General features: G+C 55.9%; 1 protein-coding gene across 7 annotated transcripts in view; it reads left to right on the top strand.

The window, feature by feature from the left end:
• Positions 1-9,348: 9,348 nt before the first annotated feature.
• MEF2D (myocyte enhancer factor 2D) overlaps positions 9,349-18,168 on the top strand; it is a 27,832-nt gene continuing 19,012 nt past the window's right edge. For 3 of the 7 annotated variants that reach the window (XM_042893293.1, XM_042893292.1, XM_042893289.1), the window contains exons 1-3: positions 9,357-9,401; positions 12,042-12,315; positions 15,646-15,849. In XM_042893293.1, the coding sequence (XP_042749227.1) occupies positions 12,262-12,315; positions 15,646-15,849 (258 nt within the window). In that variant the 5' untranslated portion in view covers positions 9,357-9,401; positions 12,042-12,261. Of the gene's footprint in view, positions 9,402-12,041; positions 12,316-15,645; positions 15,850-18,168 lie in introns of all 7 variants that reach the window. The other 4 variants (XM_042893294.1, XM_042893290.1, XM_042893291.1 and 1 more) reach the window with 3 other exon arrangements.

Here is an 18,168-nt window from a genome sequence, read left to right as displayed (position 1 = left end):
GCATCTGCGTGGCAATTCCTGGTGCTGTTGTGCAAGGTGTGTTGGCACTGAAGCGTGCCATGTGCATGGGTGGGTGCTGCAGCACTCTGCTTTGTGGATGGGGTCCCTGGTGCTGCCGCTGTGCCCCCCGCCCCGCTCAGCAGCCTGGGTGAATGCAGCTCCTATTGCAGTGGGCAGCACTGGATGACACTCTTCCCCTTCCTCTTTTTCCCTTCAGGGACAAATTGCTTTCCTTTCGTCGTCTGTGAGCAGCTGCTTCCCATGCAAAGAGTGTGTGGAGCAGGCGCGTAGCCCCAGTGCTGGGTGCAGGGTGTGAGACCCCCATGGTGGGAGGGGGCTTTGTCGCAGTCTGTGCACTGCACAGCACCCACTGCTGCCCTGGGGGTTCCTCAGCCCTGCAACGCTGCAGTTATGCGAGTTCCAAATAAGTTTGGGAAACGAAGCCTCAGTGCTGGGATGGAATGAGAGCGCCCAGTGCTCTGCTTTGCACCCAGTGCCGCGGTGCAGAGCTGTTGCTTTAAGGAGCTGGGTTCTGAGATGGGTGCCAGCAGGTGGCAATGTGACCAGAGGCATCGCAGGGCAAGGGCGAACCACCCAGCTGGGTGCTGCGGGCATCCCTGCCTCAGCATACGGGCAGGAATCCATCTGGCTTCCCCACCAAAGGGGTTTGGGGGGTCGTTGCAGGCTGGCTGAGCAACGTGGGGCTGTGCTGAGCTGTGCCTATGGCTGTGCTGAGCGCTGTGCGCACAGAGGCTGCGCCCAGGGACAGAAGTGCTGTGACCCACCGGAGCCTCTGTGCCCGTCCCTTGTCCCACGTTTGCCCTACGCCCCTCGATCCCGTTGGGACGCGGTGCTCTGGTGCCGGCCCGGTGCCCTCTGCCCGCCCCCACGTCCACCCAGCTGCAAGTTTCGCTTCTGCATCTCCAGCACTGAAGGGGGAACTTGGCCAGCGAGAGCGAAACTCAGCGGCTGCAACGGTTGCACCCGCACGCAGCCCCCGCCAGCCCTCCGTGTGCCCCGGGGCCTCAGGGGACCTGCAGCTCCTGCTGCCCCCCGTGCCCTCCTGGCTTTTCCTTTCCCATTCTTGGGATGAAAAGCCCGAGTGATAACAAGCTCATTGAGCATAATTAAGTTTCCAGCGGTGGCTCGAGCAGGGACGGCGCCTGAGGAGACCTCTGTGTTTTGTGGGTGGATGGTCTGGGGTTGGCTGTGTCAGCCCTGGAGAGGGATGGTGAGCGGATCAGCCCAGGGGGAAGTTTGGGTTTGGAGCCCAAATGTTTTGTGGCCCCAGACCCGTTGCTAGAGGAAACGTGAAAAGGGGAAGGAGGGATTGTGGTTGGGCAGCTCTTCCCCTCTGCAATCTGAGCCTCCGTCTTGGCCCCTCCACCTCCCCTTGGCGTGGACTGTGCCCCCCAAGTGCTTGGTATCCCCACATTGGCGTGGGCTGGTGGTGACCCTGCAGATCATGGTGGCGCTGGGGACACAGTGGCACGCACAGAGCTCCCTGCAGCCGGGCTTTCCCATCGTGGTGCTAGGAAAGTGGGCGCATCTCTGCCACTAATTGGCTCCTGATTGATCTAATGAAGTGGCCGAGCATCTCGCAGCCTGCGCTGCTGCAGTGAAGCTGTCCCAGCCACCCAGCTCTGGGGGTTTGAAGAGGGGACACAAACTTTGGGGCTGTGCTGCCCACATGGAGCGAAACCGCAGCTCCGGCTTCCGAACAGGAACAGATTTTCTTGTCTGCTCAGCGTTTCTGGGTGAGCACCGGACAAAAAGATTGCTTTCTCTCTCTCCCCCTTTTCCTTCCCCTTGTTGTTTTGGTGTGTTCTTTTTTTTTCACTTTGATTTGCTCCACAAGGAGGTGATGTCAGCTGCTTTAAATAAACAGCACTGGTGTTATCTCTGCCTATGGCACGCTCTGTGTGCACGGTGGCTTTTCTGCACCGGTCCGGGCTTAGCTGGGCAGTGCATGGCTGAATGCTTGGCTGCTGCTGCTGCACGCTTAGGGTGAGAGCCCTGCCCATGCATTCACACATCCTCCACCCTGCTCCCATGTGAGCGGTGACACAGCTTGGCGATGCCCTGCAAGCAGGAGGAGGCTCTGCACAGGCACGGGTGAGCCGTGCGGCCGGTGGGGTTTGGTGCAGCCATGGGTGCTGTGGTCCCGTTGGTGCTCGTCGCCCGCCACCCTCCTCTGCTGTGGCTGATGCTGAGGTTTGCAGCACTTGCACCCCAACAGTTTGCAGCAGTTATGTTCTGACAGTGCAGCTTGCAAGCCTTGGGTTGGCAGCTGAAAGCAGAAGCACGGGTCGCACTGCTGTGTGCCCTGGATGTGCAAGGTGAAGCTCCTGTGCTTTTTCTGCCTGCTCCCTCCCTTTGCAGGGCACGGCTCCTTTTGTGTGTGAGAAAATCGAGGGCTGTCCCTTATGGGCCTTCTGTTTGACCAGCAGGCTGCTCTGGCCACTACAACAGGTGCAAGAGGGAGAGAAAAGCTGGAGCTCCCCATCTTCGATGCTCTCCCGTCACAGAGCTGGGATGTGCCTGAGGCTGACAGAAGGTGTGGGATAAATGCACGCAGCTGCTGGAAGGCACCATTACTGTGGGGCCACATCGGGTGCCCTTCGCCCCCGACCCCAGCCATGTGCTCCTTGGTCCAGCTTTGTTCAGGCTGAGTTTTGTAATGTCAGGAAATGAGCTGGCTGTGGGAGGGGAGGCAGTGGGAGCAGAAGGCTGCTTTGTGGTCGGAATGGAGGATGCCGGAAGGCTGAGCGCAATTCCTCCCTTGGGTGAGGCTGCAGCTCAGCTTGGAGCGGGTGCACAGCACCTTTGGGGTCCCTCTCTGTGCCTCAGTTTCTCCTTAGTGGCTCTCTGGTGCTGGGACAGTGCTGGTAAATGAGCGTCTTGCATGGCTCAGCTTAAAGCATCTGTGTTGGTGCTGTTCTGCTGGTTGTGCAGGGGCCTCTGCGTGTTTGCACTTGGAGCCTCATCCCACCTGCAGACAGCAGGCTCTGAGCTGGGGTTGGTCTAGTCTTGAATGTGGAGGTTGGTGGCCCTGCATGTGGCATTGGCTTGATGATCCTTGAGGTCCCTTCCAACCCTGGCCATTCTATGGGGCTGGAGGCTGCCCCATATGTGGCTGTGGAATGCACGGACCCCAACCCTGGGGTCTCTGCTTACCCTGGGCTCTTTGCTTGCTGCCTGCTTCCCTCTAGCTCACGGCCATTCCCTTTATTTTTGCAGCTCGATGCTCAGTAGCAGACACTGAAGCTGCAGGTGTCTGCATTGCAGGTACGACTGCTCCCAAGCATCCCCATGCACCAGCATGGCCCTGGCTGTTCCCCACATCCCAAGGCAGCAAACAGCAAATGGGCACAGAGCAAAGCAGAGAAACCAGGGCAGCCGGGGACAACTCGTCCCTGAGTGGATGAGACCTGTGGCCATAGAGCTGTTATTTTGTCCCCAGGAATAAGGACGTTGTGGTTCAGCGAGGTCTCAGCGCGTTCTCCCTTTCCTGACCTTCTCTGCCTGTTTATTGCTGTTACAGTAAATGTTTTCATCTCTGCTGTCTGTAATGCACTTGCGGTAGGGGCTGCGCCTCGTCCCCGTTTGATGCGGGATCTTTGGTTTCGTGTAATGGATATTCCTCCTATTGATTTCGATAGCAGATACAGAAAGATTTTAAAAATAATCTGCTCCTAGCTCCTGGAAGGAGGGGGCTCTTCTCCCTCTGCCTGACAAGCACTTTGCTGCGTTCTGATGGCTTTTTAGTGCCGGAGAGGGGCAGGGCACGGGTGATCTATTTGAGGCTTGGAGATGGGAAGTGATGGCCGTTTCCCTGCAAGGTCAGAAGCAAGGACTTCTGGAGACCCGCTCTGCTGCCCTGAATCTAGAACAGCTCCATAGGCTGCGCTGGAGCACGGCCCTGCTCTGTTGCAGTCTGCACCGGTGCTGCACCAGCGCTGCGTTTCGGTCAGCTCGATGGGCAGTTTGGGTTCCCAGCCTCTCTCTGCCCAAACACATCTGGTGTAGGAGCTGTTCTAAGGGCTGTGACCTTAATTGAATCAACTCCTTCATGTCCTGGAGACAGCTGTGTCATCTCCTGCAGCCGTGCTGGGTAATCACGTGCCCGTTACCACGTGCACAGAGCTGCAGGGTCTGTGCCAGCCTGCCTTTCTCCATGGGATTTTGCAGCAGAAGTCTGCTTTCCCTCCGACAAGGAAAAGACCTGAGGTCACTCTGTCTGCTCCTGGGCCGTCTTGGGCATTGCATCACATTCTTTTTATAATCATCAGAGTTTGCATTCCGACGCAGACCTGGGCATGCCGGGATCCCACCGTGCTGCACGCCGGAGCGCCCGCAGACACAGCCGGGCTGCAGCCAGCCTGTCTCCTTGAAGTCCCACTCACTCTTTCCACCAGAGAGATAAAATTAGCAGCTGCTTTTTTTTTTTTCCTTGTTTTTTTTTTTTTGTTGTTGTTTCACCACGGGAGTTGCTTCAAACCCTGCCAGCCCAACTGGGTTCCCTTTCGTTGCCCCTCGCTGCACTCCCTGGTTCCTTTCTCCCTATGTTTTCGTTGTTGCTCTACACACGGACGCTTTCCTCACCCCCCCCCCCCCTTATTATTTTTTTTTATTTCCACGTTTTCTTTTAAAATTAATATTTCCCTTTTTCCACCCCTCTCCATTAAAAGCAGGGTTTGGAGCCAAACAACGGCTCCGATCCCTCTGTCCAGAGCACAGAGCCCTTATCTATTGCTGCCCTCCTGCCTGCTGCTGGGAGGGGGGGGTTCCACTGAGCCCCCATTGCTCCAATGCACATTTATGGTACGACTGTGCCTCCCTTTGTGTCTGTGGTTGAGTTGCAGAGGGGGTCAGCTGCACAAGAAGGGAGAAACTGAGGCACGGCAGGGATGTGGCTCACCTGCAGGGTCAGAGAGCCGGGATTTCCTCCTCTTGAAATAAAACAAATGCAGGAGGAGGCAGCAAGCACACTCAGATCTCAAGCACGGCATCATAGAAGGAATAAAACCCAGCCCAGGCACCATTGTGGCACCGTGGATGCTCTACATTCTGTGGGGCACGGAGCAATTGCTCGTTTGGTCCCCGTCCCCCCCCCCTCCGTGTGGCCCCATGCTGGTGACTGGTGGCAAGCGGTGGCCGTCCCACTGCGGCCCTGCAGCAGGATCTGCTAAAGCAAACAGGAAGCCGAGCAGGGAGCAGCCCACCTTATTGACTTGCTTGTTTACTGTGGTTCCTCTGAGGTCAGTGCTGGGGTTTTAACACCCTCCTGCTCGTTTCGGCAGCCTGGGGGGGGGAGCAGGGTGGGAGCGGGGCTCTTGGTTTCCTCCAAGTGGAGGCAGGGGATGGAGGTACGGCCAGGAGCTGCGCCCTGCAGGGTGTGCAGGGGCTGCTTAGGTGCAGGAGTGCTCGGGTGTGGGGCTGCTCAGGTTGTGCAGATATGGTGCAGGGATGTTCGGGTGATGGGGTTCTTAGGTGCAGGGGTGCTGAGGGAAATGCTGTGCCCACATGCATTGCTGCCTCTGGGGAGGGATCTTGGCTGGGTGCAGCTGCTTTGCAAGAAGCCTCAGCCATCCTGGCCTGAGCTTCTGCAGGGTTTTCACTGCTCTGAGGCCGGCACCGCTGTGATCTTGGACAGGCCTGTGTTAGAGCTGATAATACTTCTGCTCGTGCCGGTAATCCTTTTAATATCCACTTCTGTGAAAGCTTCGGTGCAAAGCCTGCAGGGAGGAGGAGGATGGCATCGTTTTAGGCATCGGTTCTGTTCTTCCCTTGCAGCACGCTGTACAAGTGCACTGCCCTCAGAAGAGGATGCAGATGGGGTTAAAGCTGCCCTTGGCAGCGTGGCTGTGCTAATGGGAAACATGCTGCAGTGGCATCGACGCGGCCGCTTGCACCTTGGTTTGATTTGGGCTTTTCCACTGTGGCTGTGCTCTCTGGTTGCAGGCTGCAGTGCTGGTGCCTCCCTATGGAAAGTGCTGCACGTGGGCCTCGTTGCCTTTATTAAAAACAAAACAAAAACAGCGTTGTTTGGTGGAAAGCTTCCAGCTGCTTGGCTGAGGAGCAAATTTTTTGGGGGTAGAAGCTGTCCAGGATGCAAAGGGATGGATGAGCAGTGCGGGATGGGGTTTGTGGAGGTTCCCCCTGGTGAAACCCACCGCCAGGAGAGCATTGGGGGAAACCCAGCTCCGCCGATGGGGAGGACAAATGTTCCTGCTGGGTGTGATCTGCCCTCCTCCCACTGCATTGCAGGGCCCCACTGTGGTGCTGGATGGGGAGATCTGCAGGCAGCATTTGTCCCTTTGGGGCTCGGTGCATTTTGGGGTTTTTCAAGCTCTGGGAGCAGAGCTGTGGGTCCCTGCCTTATCCTTAGAGAGGGGATGACACTCTCATATGGGGTGATGCCTGATGCTTACCCTAACCATAGTTCCCCATCCATCCTCCTTTCCACCCCACCCATCCTCCCTTCCCACCCCCATCCATTCCTCCCTTCCCACCCCCATCCATCCCCTTACCTCCCCAGTAGCCCCACGCTGAGTTTTGCCATCAGGACCTGCTTTACTTTTGCTCCTGCTGTCAACGGGTTCAATCTGACAGCCTCCCCGTTTCCATCTGGGCTGGGAGCACAGGATCCATCCCCGAATTCAGCTCCCTCCTTCTCTCCCGTTTTTAATGAGTCAACCTCTCATCTGTCATATTAAACCTCCTCATTACCAGGTATCTAAATTTTGCTCTGACAATAGTGACAGGGGAAGCTGCGATATCATTGCCGCAGCGCGCGGCTCCGGGGAGCTGGCAGGTGGTTATTTCATGCCCTGCAGGGAGCCGTGGGGGTGGGCGACAGAGCCAGATAATGGGCTCTTGCTTCCCATCGTTTAGAAAACTGTACTTAGTACAGGGGAAAAATCATCCCAGTTCTGAGGCTGCTTATGGGGTGGGGGGGGAGGAGGCGAGGTGTTGGGATGCTCCCACGTGGGAAACGGGCAGCGCTGTGTCTGTGGGTGCCTGGGGGGGAGGGGGGGGGTATGGGATGCTCTCATGCAGGAGATGGGCAGTGCTGTGGTGGTGGATGTGTGGGGTGGTGGGGTGTCCAAGGAATGTCCTCTCTCGCAGCAGGGTTGGATCCTGAATGAGGATGCTGCTGCCACCAGGGCTGCCGCTCAGGATTGCGTTGAAGCCCATTGTGGGCAGCTTTGGGGGTCACTTCAGCAAAGTACTGCCTGGCACCTCTGCTCTGCAGCCCTCTGGTTGCTGATTTCCCCAAAGCCTTTCAACCCTCCCCTCCCCCTTAATTCAACACACGAGTATCGGTGCTCCAGCATCGCTGCAGGGCTGTGCTTTCCTCCCCAGGCTCGGCCGTTCTTGGCACAACCCGTGGTTTTGTTACAGCTCAGCAGAGCTGGCAGCGCAGTTGGCATCTGCTTTCCTCCAGAGAATGCCTGAATCTGGGTCAGGAATGTTTCTACCTTCAAATTCCTCAGGGGTTCTGCTGAATCCAGCCCAGATTCTGCTCTCTGGAGCCTCCCGTGGTGATACCTGTGGCTGTGGGATGCATCCAGCCGGGAGCCAGGTACCCATCAGAGTGCATTGCCCAGCACTTTGCTGCACAAAGCTGGTGCCAGCTGCAGAGACCCGTGCTGCTGCACCTGCTCCATGAGCAGGATCTGTCCCCAGGAGGGCTGGGGCCGACCGTGCAGCTGTGCATCCCAGCCAGGTTCACACCAGAGCAACGCGCTTCAGCCGCTTTCTTCTCCCCTCCCCCGTGTGCATCTGGAGACACTGCACAGGAACCCAGATAGCATCATCCTGAAACCAGAATAGAAGCTCTGGAGGGGACCCGAGTGCGTTTGTGTGGTTTTGATCTCGGTTTGGAGATAAAGAGGTGCTAAACAACGCTGAGTGGGTGAGCTAGCCCTTCGCCTGGCGCACGCAGCCTCTGCCATCCGTGCTACCAAAGCTGTGGCTGCTCTCCCGTCCCGCGGCGCTGCACGTCCCTGTTTCTGCAGTCCCCGTCCCCCAGGTTGCCATCCTGGGTGGGATGTGATGGTTCGCTGGGATGGCAGTGGGTGCAGAGCTGTGATGGCTTGGAGGGGTGACAGTGGCACGGTGATGGAGAGCGCAGGGGGGTGATGGCAGGCATGGGGGAGATGGCAGTGGTTGATGTGGAGCACGGTGTAGAGCAGAGAGTGCAGGAGGAAGAGGAAGAACGGCGCCCAGCAGCATGGGCGCTGTGGCTGAATGAATCAGGGGGTTGTTTTCCACCCTCCTCGGAAGGAGGAAGCTGGTTCTGTGTGTCCTGAAAGCGGCAAGGAGGAAACGAAAAGTCCTTGGTGTCGGTGCAGAGGATATGTCAAAAACAACAATTAAGTCACAACAGGGAGGTCTGGCCGTCAGCGAGAGAGGAAACAGGAAGGCAAGAACTAGAGCAGGTTCAAGAGGTGACCGGAGCTGGCTCCGTATCCTTGAGAGGAGGAAGTCCAGGCCTCGTGGTGAGACAGATGTGTGGCACTGTGGAGTTGGGAACCTTGGCTGTGCAGTGGATTTTGGCCATGGGAGAACCTGAATCTGTGCAGGTGCTGATGGTGTTGCAGATCCGGGGCTCGGGATCCCTTCTCCTGGTGGAAGCCCATGAAATCCTAACACCCAGGTTGGTGCCGGGTGCCTGCGGAGCATCTCTGTGCACCCACCTGGGGGAGTTCATACCTTGGGACGTGCAGCTCTGCACTCACTGCCTCTTTGCAGCAAATCCTTCGTTCCTCCTGCACTGCAGCAGGTGGGAAACGCCACAGCTTCTCTCCCTTTAATTCAGGATTTTCTGCACCGCTCTCAGCCGTTCTCCCATCCACCTCCTCCGCACGATGAGCAGCGCAGGTCCTTTTGGCACCTTGTCAGGGGAGGGCTTTCCTTTTTCCCTTCTTCTTCCTTTCCTTCTTTTCCCTCTTCTTCCCTTCCTTCTTTTCCCCCTTTTTTCCCTCTCCTTCCTTCCCAACTCTCTGCCTTTCCATCTCCCCACCCTTGTGCACTCTTCCCTGCACCAGCTCAGGGAGGACTTTGCTAAACCCAGGTGCCTCAAAATTAAGATCTGGACTCCCAAACAGCACCCCTTTACTTTTATTTTCCGTGAAGCCCTCCAAATTTTGCAGTCCCTTTTCATGCCACGCTGGGCTCTGCACTGATGCCCACAAACAGGCTGGAAAGTGCAGAGCCATGCGGAGGCTGCGCTTGAAGTACAAACACTTTGTTGTTGTTGGTTGGAAAGAATATATTTACTGCTTTTATTTGCCTTCCTCTCCCTCGGTCTTTGGGATCCACAGGTTTTGATCTCTCCAGCTGCGCTGTCAGTGTTTGGTTTATTTGGAGCTGGTGCTGTGCTGAGATCACAGGTGGGGCTGCAGGAGAGGACAGCTTCATTGTGTCAGCTTGGAGGGGGGGAGGCGTGCATGGAACTGGCTTTGGTGAGGAGGCAGCAAAAAGGAGATGCTATAAAAGGGCGTTAAAAACAGCAAACGGGCAACAGAAAGTGGACGTGAAGCTCCCAGTGCCGCTCTGTGCGCTCAGGGGGAAACGTGGGTCTGTGCAATGGGAAAGGGAGCAGTTTTGGAACGGTGCAAAGGGCCCCACGTGGCACTGGGGTAAGATCATTTAGCAACAGGTAAAACAGATTGGGAATAAATATATATAGCCAGTCAGGAACCCAGAAATAAGGGCTTGGAGGAGAGCAGCTCTCTGCCTGCCAGCGCTGAGAGCCGTGGACTCAGCACCCCCAAATTCCTTGTTTTGTGCAAACATCTCCCAGCTGAGAGCCTCCTTTTCTTCTCATCCCTTCCCCTATTTGCAAACTGCTAACTCTGCTCCCTCCCTCGTCTACCCAATTTAAAGCAATTTACTCGGAGCCAGAGTTGAATTACTCAGCACAGAGTTAACCAGCACCTGCTTGGAGTTAATTGGCATGTGTGTTAATTGCTCTGCCAGAGTCATCCTTGTGAGAAGCACATGAGGGGTGCTGGAGTGGGGGGCGAAGTGGAGTGGGATGATTCCTTTTGCTGGGGCTGCAGAGATTCTCCATTGTCTCGTAAGGGTTGGGCTTTGCCTTTCTGCCACTACGACATGCTGGGGTGTTGTATCAGCTTGGGGAGATGGGCTGCTTGTACCAGGGTGGGGATGGAGATGTGGGTGCTTTATTGCAGGTGCTGAGCAGAAAGTGGAGTCTGGGGGGGGGGGGGACAGTGAGATTTGTGAAACAGCCACCTGGTCAGGAAGCCAGAAAGAATACCTGGCTTTGAAATACATTGGGGAAGGGTGGGGGATGCTCCAACACCCCCAAAACCTCAACTAAAACACCAGGAGAGAAAAGGGCTGGGGGAAGGGGATCTGTGTTGGTGCAGCTGGGCTTTGCTTGCAGCTCAGCGAGGGAAACGTGGTTTAGTGCCCAAGCAAGGGCTGAGCTGGGCTTTGCTCATCTGCAAACCCTTTGGAAGTGTGGTGAAGCTCTTCTACGTCCTGGGAAGAAGTTCCCCAAATGGATGAGGTTAAAATAACGCTTCCTTTCGCTTTGGCTTGGATTTACAGCCTGTATTCTCCAGCACTTATTGCTGCTGCTGGGGATGCCTGCTCTCAGGGTTGGATGGCCGATGCGTTGTCACCCCTTGGGTGGGTTTCCTTCTCCCAAGTGCTGCAGCAACAGGGGAGGGATCAGCATGCTGCCCTTGCTCTGGGTGCAGAGCTGCTGCTCGGTGCTGAGGATGGGAACGGTGCGTTGGCAGCCGCGTTGCAGAAGTGCCACCTCCAAGGGGAAAGGCTGCAAAGGAAGCCTTGCAGAATATCTTCCTCCTCCCACTTTTCTCTGTGCATGCAAAACCCTCGTGGCTCCCAGCTTGCTCCTGCACAGGCTGGTGCAGGTGGGAATGGGGAGCAGAACCTGGCAGTGTCTCCGTTGCACCGCTGCTTGGCTGGGAGGGGATGCACGCAGCAGTTTGGATAAACGATGATCAACAAATGCAATCTCAGCGTGCTTGTCCTTGCACTGATCTTTCCTGTTGGGATTTATTGGGGAAAAAGAAAAGGCTTTCTATTGTCCTTCACCTCTCTGGGCTTCTGAATGCTTGGCTGCTCCACGGAGCCAACACTGGGTGATGAGAGGGGGGGATCATCCTCTTCCCCTTCCAGTGCTCGAATCAGCTCTGAGATTGCCGGGTGCAGTGCAGGATGAATAACTATGCCAAAAAAATAAGTAGGGCGAGTGAGTCACAGAGCTCTGAACCCTGACAAATGAAGTGGGAGGGGAGAAGGGGGGGGGGGGGAACCACTGGGGCTGGGCTGGTGAAGGATGGGGTGAGGGTCCCTGGAGGGTGGCTGTGGGGCTGTGAGAGGAGCTCAGGTTTTGGGTGCTGGGAGAGGGAGGAGGTTCTCTCTGGTCGCATCGCTTGTGAGCAGCCTGAGAGTTCGGTGCTGCCAAGTGGAGGCAGATAGGGAGCTATTCTGGGACTGGCGTTTCCCTCAGCCTGAGCCTTGGCACGGGGCACCCTTGTGTTAAGTGCGACGTTATCACTGCCCTTATTCAGCCACTCGAAGAAAGAACATGGAGAAAAACAGAGGGGAAAGGCACTCGGTGCCTCTGCTGCCCCATCCCACCCATTTGCACTGGGAAATGGGGCTGGGGGTGCTGTGTTTCATGGGGTGCCCTGACCCGGCTTCCTTCCCTGTCCTCCTTCGCCCTGCCCCTAAGAATTAGGTTTCTGTGCCTGGTTATACGGGCGTATTTCTTTCTTTACTTCGAGTAATCAAATAAAGACATTTTAAAATTCAACATTGGAGATGTATGCAGGAACTGGAGATGGATTTAAATTGCCTGAGCTAATCACCAGCTGCTTGTGGCATTATTAAGAGGGGGAGAAAAAAAGAAGTCATCACATCCTGGGAGGATGGTAGCGATGGCATGCCTGGGGGGTTCCCTGAAATTGGGAGGGATGGGATGCCCCTCAAAACTATGGGCTTGGGTCTCACCTCTGCCTCTGTCCCTGCAGGTTTCTGATGGCTCAGCCCCACTGGACTCGCCGGAGGGTGCCATGAACTGAGCATCCAGCTCCTTTTCGTTTGGTTTCCCTTGGTTCTTCATTGCTCCCCCTCTCTCCCTCCCCCCTCCCCCCCCCCCAAACATTTTTCATGAGAACATTTTAAAAGGGGGCTCCTCTCGCACTCCCCCGGGTGACGCTGTGCTGCTGTGGTGAGGGATCTCCTGAGAAGATGGGGAGGAAAAAGATCCAGATCCAGCGGATCACCGATGAGCGGAACCGGCAGGTGAGTCGTCCTTCCCTCCCTTCCCCCCCAGGTACCAATTTTCACACGTTTTGAGACTCTCATTAACTCCCCACTTGCGTCCCTTTTGGGCCAAGCTCTGCTTTTCTCATCCAGCCCATAATGCTAAGCCATAGAGGCTGGGTTCAGGCTGCTCGCAGCAGATGCCCCAAGCCCAGCAGACCGCCCTGTTTTCCTCCACCAAGCGCAGAGCTGCTCACACCTAAGCCCTTCCTAGAAGAAAGCATCCTCCCCACTTAGCTGCCACTTCTCTTCCCTTGCAAAAAACGTCTTTCGTTTGACATTTTCCACCAGGCTTTTTCCAATAAGAAACAACCACAACAAGGATCCATTTTTTTCTGAACGCTAGCAACCCAAAGGAATTTTAATTCTTTTCAATGGAGCGCTAACTTGTGGCCAGGGCTTTTTCCTCCTCGTGCCAGGTTTTCACTGCACTGACATGGAGCTGTTGACACGCGTGCATGTGTGTACATGCATGGGTAAACGCATCCATGCATCTCACAGGGAAAAAGAAAAGTCATTTCTCCCTCATTTTCATCTTGCTGAGTCCAAGCTGCAGAGTGGCAGCGCTTTGCTGGAGCAGCTTTGCTCTGGGGTTGCTCCACCATTGTGTTTCCTGAGGACGTGGAGGACATCCAGTGCGTGTCCTGCTGCACTTTTCTACTGCCTTTTTTATTTGTCCTCCAGGAAAAACAAACTGGGCTGTCTATCCCTAATGCTGGAGAAGTGGCAGATAGCAGAACGTGCTGAACCGTCCTACTGCTCCTCAGTCGAACAATAGAAAATGGCAGATTTTCTTCATTATTTGGTGATTAGGGGATAGGATGGCGTGAAGTATCTTTGCTAATGACTCCGAAAGCTCGTGGCACTGCTCATTTCCGTGGCAAGCAGCAAGCAGGGCTTTTGGGGTTGGTAAAGAAGCTGGGGTGTGCTTGCTGGGGATGTGCAGGGGAGTGTGGTGCTGCACGCACGCAGCCAGCCCTGTTTGGAGCTGCAGCAAATGGAAAATCTGTGGTCATGCTGGAGCCGGTGGCACAGCCCAGCGCTGTTGTGTAAAGCCTTCGGGATGGGAAAGCAGCATCTTGCTGCCAGCACCGGCAGCCAAAGCAGCAGGAGGCATTTGGGGCTGTGGCGTGGGGGTCTGCAGCCCTTTCCCACAATCTCAGATGTGCAGTGAGCCTCAGGTCCCTGGGCTGGTTGCCTTGCTCCAACTCGCTGCTCTCCCGCTGCTGCTGCAGGCGGATATTCCGTCTGGAGATGGGAATATTGTGGCTGGGGGATGCTGGAAACAGGGGGTCACCCGCAGAGCCTCCCTGCTGTGGCTGCGCTCTCCTGGTCCAGCAACAGTCATCCTTAGGGAGCGGGGAGTGCAAGTCTGTGTGGAGGGGACTGGGATTACAGCAGAAGCCAAACCCAGGGGAGGAAAGCAAGTAAGAGTCTCTAATGTCATTAGGGGAATTACTGGAGAGGATTTGCCAGAACAGATCAGACCATCAGTCCTTCAGGGCCAGGCTGCTGACTCTGGCAATGACCAATATGGTCTGCATCAGGGGAAAGGCAAAAATCCCCTGGTAGTGTAGGGCTGTGTGGGGCAGTAATTCCTTCCTGACCCCTTTGGTGATCGGCTTATGCCCTGAAGCATGAGATTTGATTACCCTCTTAGACTTAGAAGGTTAATTCTTTGAGATGGGGCGCGTGCCCACGTGCATCTCAGCCCCTTTGCGTGGCGCAGCGGGGTTTGGTGTTTCCCTGCCCTGTAGCTGCTGAATGTGTAGGGCACACGTAGCTCTGATGCTTTTGGGGCAGGGCTGGTTAAAGGGCAGATGTGTGCTTTTCTCTGCAAGGAGAGCTGTGGGCACCAAGAAAAAGGATTGCTTCTGTGCCGTGCCCCTGGGGAGGAAACATCTCCTTCTTCTCAGAGGGATGGCGGTCCTTTGGTGCTTTGGTCTGCATGTCACCGCTCAGCTTGCTGTTTCATTCTGGACAGGTGACCTCAGAGCTGAGGGGATCCTGAGAAGTTCAGGGCAGCCCCGAGCACTCGGTGGTTTCGGGTCCCTGGGTGCCCACTGGCCACGTGAGCTTGCATTTGGAGCTGGGGCGAGCGATGCACGTGGCGGAGAGCAGCGGGTGAGGTGATTAGAGCCCAATCTCGTTACTGCTTAATCATCTTCAGGAGATGGCTGGGAGGGATGAGATGTGCTCCAGCTCCAGCAGCAGGGATGGGGAGGCATGGGCTGTGCCCTCACAGGTCACTGGGTGCCTGCTGGGCTGTGGCGACGATGCCTTGGGAAGCTCAGGCTCAGCTCCTGTGGCACTGCTGAGCCAAAGTCTCATCGAGCTCCTGCCTCCACACCTCAGGCTGGAGCTGCTCGGCTTCAAGATCAATGCTGTAACTGTGGTCCTAAGTGGGATCGAGCCCTACCTTGCATGCAGGCAGCAAGGGAGCAGCCTTCCAGCACTGCAGGGTGTCACAGCTGGTCGCTGCCTGTGCCCCAGCACGCTGCTTCACACACACTTGAAGCAGTGCGGGAGCCTCCCCTCCACGCTTTCCTATTCCTTTCCTCTTGCTTTTTGTTAGGAGAGCAAGTGTTGCACCTTCCTCCGTTTGGGGGTTCAGGGGCATTTTGCAGCTGCTTAGAGCATCCATGGGTGATGTGAGCGGGATGAGGAGCCCCAAACCAACCCCTCCAGCCAGCTGCATCCTGGTGGGTGTTGGTGCAGACTGGGAATCACTTGGGTTTGGAGCCTGCACCCTGCCCTGGCCACGGCCACCTCCTGTTGCACAGCTCTCCCTCCGTGAGATGTTCAGTGCTCATGCAAGGTACCAGGAGAGCAGGAAACAGTGCTGGCAGGTGGAACATGCAGCTCTCTGACTTCTGGGGCACAAAACTGCACTTCACACCTGTGCTTTCCAGGCTAGGGCCGGGTGACATCCAGGCTGCTGTGATGAGCTAGGAAGAGCTCTGCACTGCGAGAACATTCAACTTCAAACCCCCCCCCCAGCAACCCGCAGCCCCTGAACAGATGGTAGCTCTGCTGGGGATTTTGCTGAAATTTATTTTCTCTTGATTTGGCAATATGCAATTTCCAATGCTGATAATCATCTCTGCGCTTGTGAAGTGTCTGCCTTGCGAGCCCAAAAATAGGCATCAGCACAAATCTGTTGGGCCATGCAGGAGAGGGAGGTGGGAGAAGAGAGCTTGGGATTGTTGTCCACTTGGGGAAGCTGAGTACAAGAGGTGTCCTCCTGCTGTTGCTTTCTTTTGGCTTCTCCTCCAGTGTTCATCCCAAATCCCTTCTGCTTGCTTCCAGGTGACCTTCACCAAGCGCAAGTTCGGCTTGATGAAGAAAGCCTATGAGCTGAGCGTGCTGTGCGACTGCGAGATCGCCCTGATCATTTTCAACCACTCCAACAAGCTGTTCCAGTATGCCAGCACCGACATGGACAAGGTGCTGCTCAAATACACCGAGTACAACGAGCCCCACGAGAGCCGAACCAATGCGGACATCATTGAGGTGAGGCCACATCCACGTCCCACTGTAGCAGGGCTGGGGCAGGGAGGAGGCAGAGCAGGATCTGAGGGGAACGAGGAGACCTCCAGGCTGATTTGGCATCTGTTGGTCAAATTTCGGTGCTGTTGGAAGCCATCTGGAGTGACGTGCTGGTTTACTGCTGTGAAATGGAGGTGCAGCGTGGCTTTTTGGGGATTTTCCTGGTAAATTAGGCTGGGTTTCAGAAGCATCTCCCAGAGCTGCAGCCGGCCCTGTGAACTGTGTCATTTGTACACAGTGGGGCTCCAGGAGGGCAGCAGCAGCTGACACCAAGTGACATTGGCTGGGGAGGCCTTTGAGTGCCTCTCCTCTGACCTCTGCTCAAAGCACAGCCTGCCTCCCAGTGGGTTGATGGAGTTGCCTTTAGTGAATCCTATCTGACCCAGCTCTGTGGCAGGGATGACGAGGGCATAGCATCCAGCCCTTGCTGAGGCTGGCGACACCCACAGCTCCCTCCAAACCAGCAGCCTTGTTCTCAGACACCCCACTCCGGCCATCCCCACCGCATCCTCCTCATTCCCATGTACCGTTCTGGAGCACAGGATGCTCGCTAAGCTCCCCAGCCGCATCGTGGCGATGATGTGACAGAACCACGCGTGTGTCACTCAGCAGCTGCAAGCTGTGTGTGGGCAGCTCCCTTTACGCATGGGCAAATTCAGACAAACGCGAGGGCTGCCTGGGTAATTATTGACATTATGGGCGGGAATCAATTAGCACCGGTGGAACCGTTAGTCACTTTGGGGCTTGCGTGGCGAGGATGCTGCAGACCGTCCTCTCCTGCCACTTGGACCTGCGATTTGTGCCTTTGAAGCCCTCCGGTGCAATGCAGCCACCTCAGGTAGTGAGCTCAGGCTTTGATTTCATCAAGAAAAAACCAGGCAATCCCACAACCTAGCTCAAAAAATCTGGCTTTTTTGGGGTTCTTTGGTTGTTTTGGTTTTTTTTTTTCCACCTCCCTGAAGCGTCTCTTTGTGAGCGCTTTGAACCAGCGTCCGCTGCGCTCCTCCTCAGCACCGAGCAGCCAACAAGCAGCTGTCTGTTGACCTTCCTAATTGTTCAGAATGCTCTTTCTGGATGTTATTTGAAGCACTGGTAGTAGCCTTATCCTGGGAACAGCAGGGCCTCATGCACCTCAGTTGCTGCATTTCACAGCCACGGTTCCCTGCCTCGCTCGTCGATGCAACCTTGCCCAGCCTCCCCAGGATGCTCATACTGGAGCTTGCAGCATCGAACAGATTTGTCTCAGCCTAAAAATACCATAAACATTTTGGGCAGCATTCTCTGTTCCCTTATGGTCCAAGATGCAAACACTCCCAAGCCGACAAGTTACACGCAGTCCTTGGCACCCAAAGAAATGCTGTGTTTGCACCACATGAAAAGATGAATCTGCATCCAAAGCTGGAGAGAGGAACATGGGAAGCGGAAGGACACTGGCGGATGGTGGGGAGAGGAGCCGAGGCTCGGCATGTCTAGCCAGCAGAGCTGCTGTCATCTGCTCCGAGATCCTGTTCAGGCGGGTTCAGAGCCACTCAGGCATCCATCCTCGTCCTCATCCCTTCTCCTTGTGTGCAACAGGGCTTGGGCTGCTCCAGGATGTTTCTGTTTACTATTCCAAACCCTGCTTGGACCCTTCCTGATCATGGAGTTGGCTGGACTCAGACTGGGTCTCACTAGAGCCCCAGTTCTGTGCAGGTTGTTGATGTCTCACCTGTCAGACCTTCACAGCATGTCTTCTGCTTGGAGGTTCAGGTCATGGTGGGAGGCTTGGCAAGCACAGCACTGGGGTCAGGATCCTGCTCTACCCTATGGGCAAGGGACGAAGCTGATTATGAGGTCTGCGTTTTGTTTGGAGATGTTTGAGTGGCTGAAGGGGTGGCTGCCTCTGTGTGACACCCGTCTCCCATTCCTGTAGGAGAGACACAGCCCTGTGTGCTTCCAGAAGCACTTCAGGGGTATGAGGAGGGGGTGACACAGGCCTGAATCCCTTGCACAGCACAGCAGACAGCAGTGGAGCTTTGCACAGGGATTGGAGCAGTGGGGCCTTGCATGGCACAGAGACTCAGGGCTGGCACCAATGGAGCCGTGCGTGGCACAGGGGTTCAGATCTGGTGGCAGTGGGGCTTTTCATGGCACAGGGATTCAGCAGACAGCAGTGGAGCCTTGCATGGCACAGGGATTGAGATCTGGTGGCAGTGGGGCTTTGCATGGCACAGGGACTCAGCAGACAGCAGTGAAGCCTTGCATGGCACAGGGATTCAGATCTGGTGGCAGTGGGGCTTTGCA

Source organism: Lagopus leucura, unplaced genomic scaffold, assembly GCF_019238085.1.
Source record: "Lagopus leucura isolate 7727_CA_CO unplaced genomic scaffold, USGS_WTPT01 35428-0_obj-0_obj, whole genome shotgun sequence".
In the NCBI taxonomy this organism is placed as follows: domain Eukaryota; kingdom Metazoa; phylum Chordata; class Aves; order Galliformes; family Phasianidae; genus Lagopus; species Lagopus leucura.
This window is presented reverse-complemented; position numbering and strand designations above follow the sequence as displayed.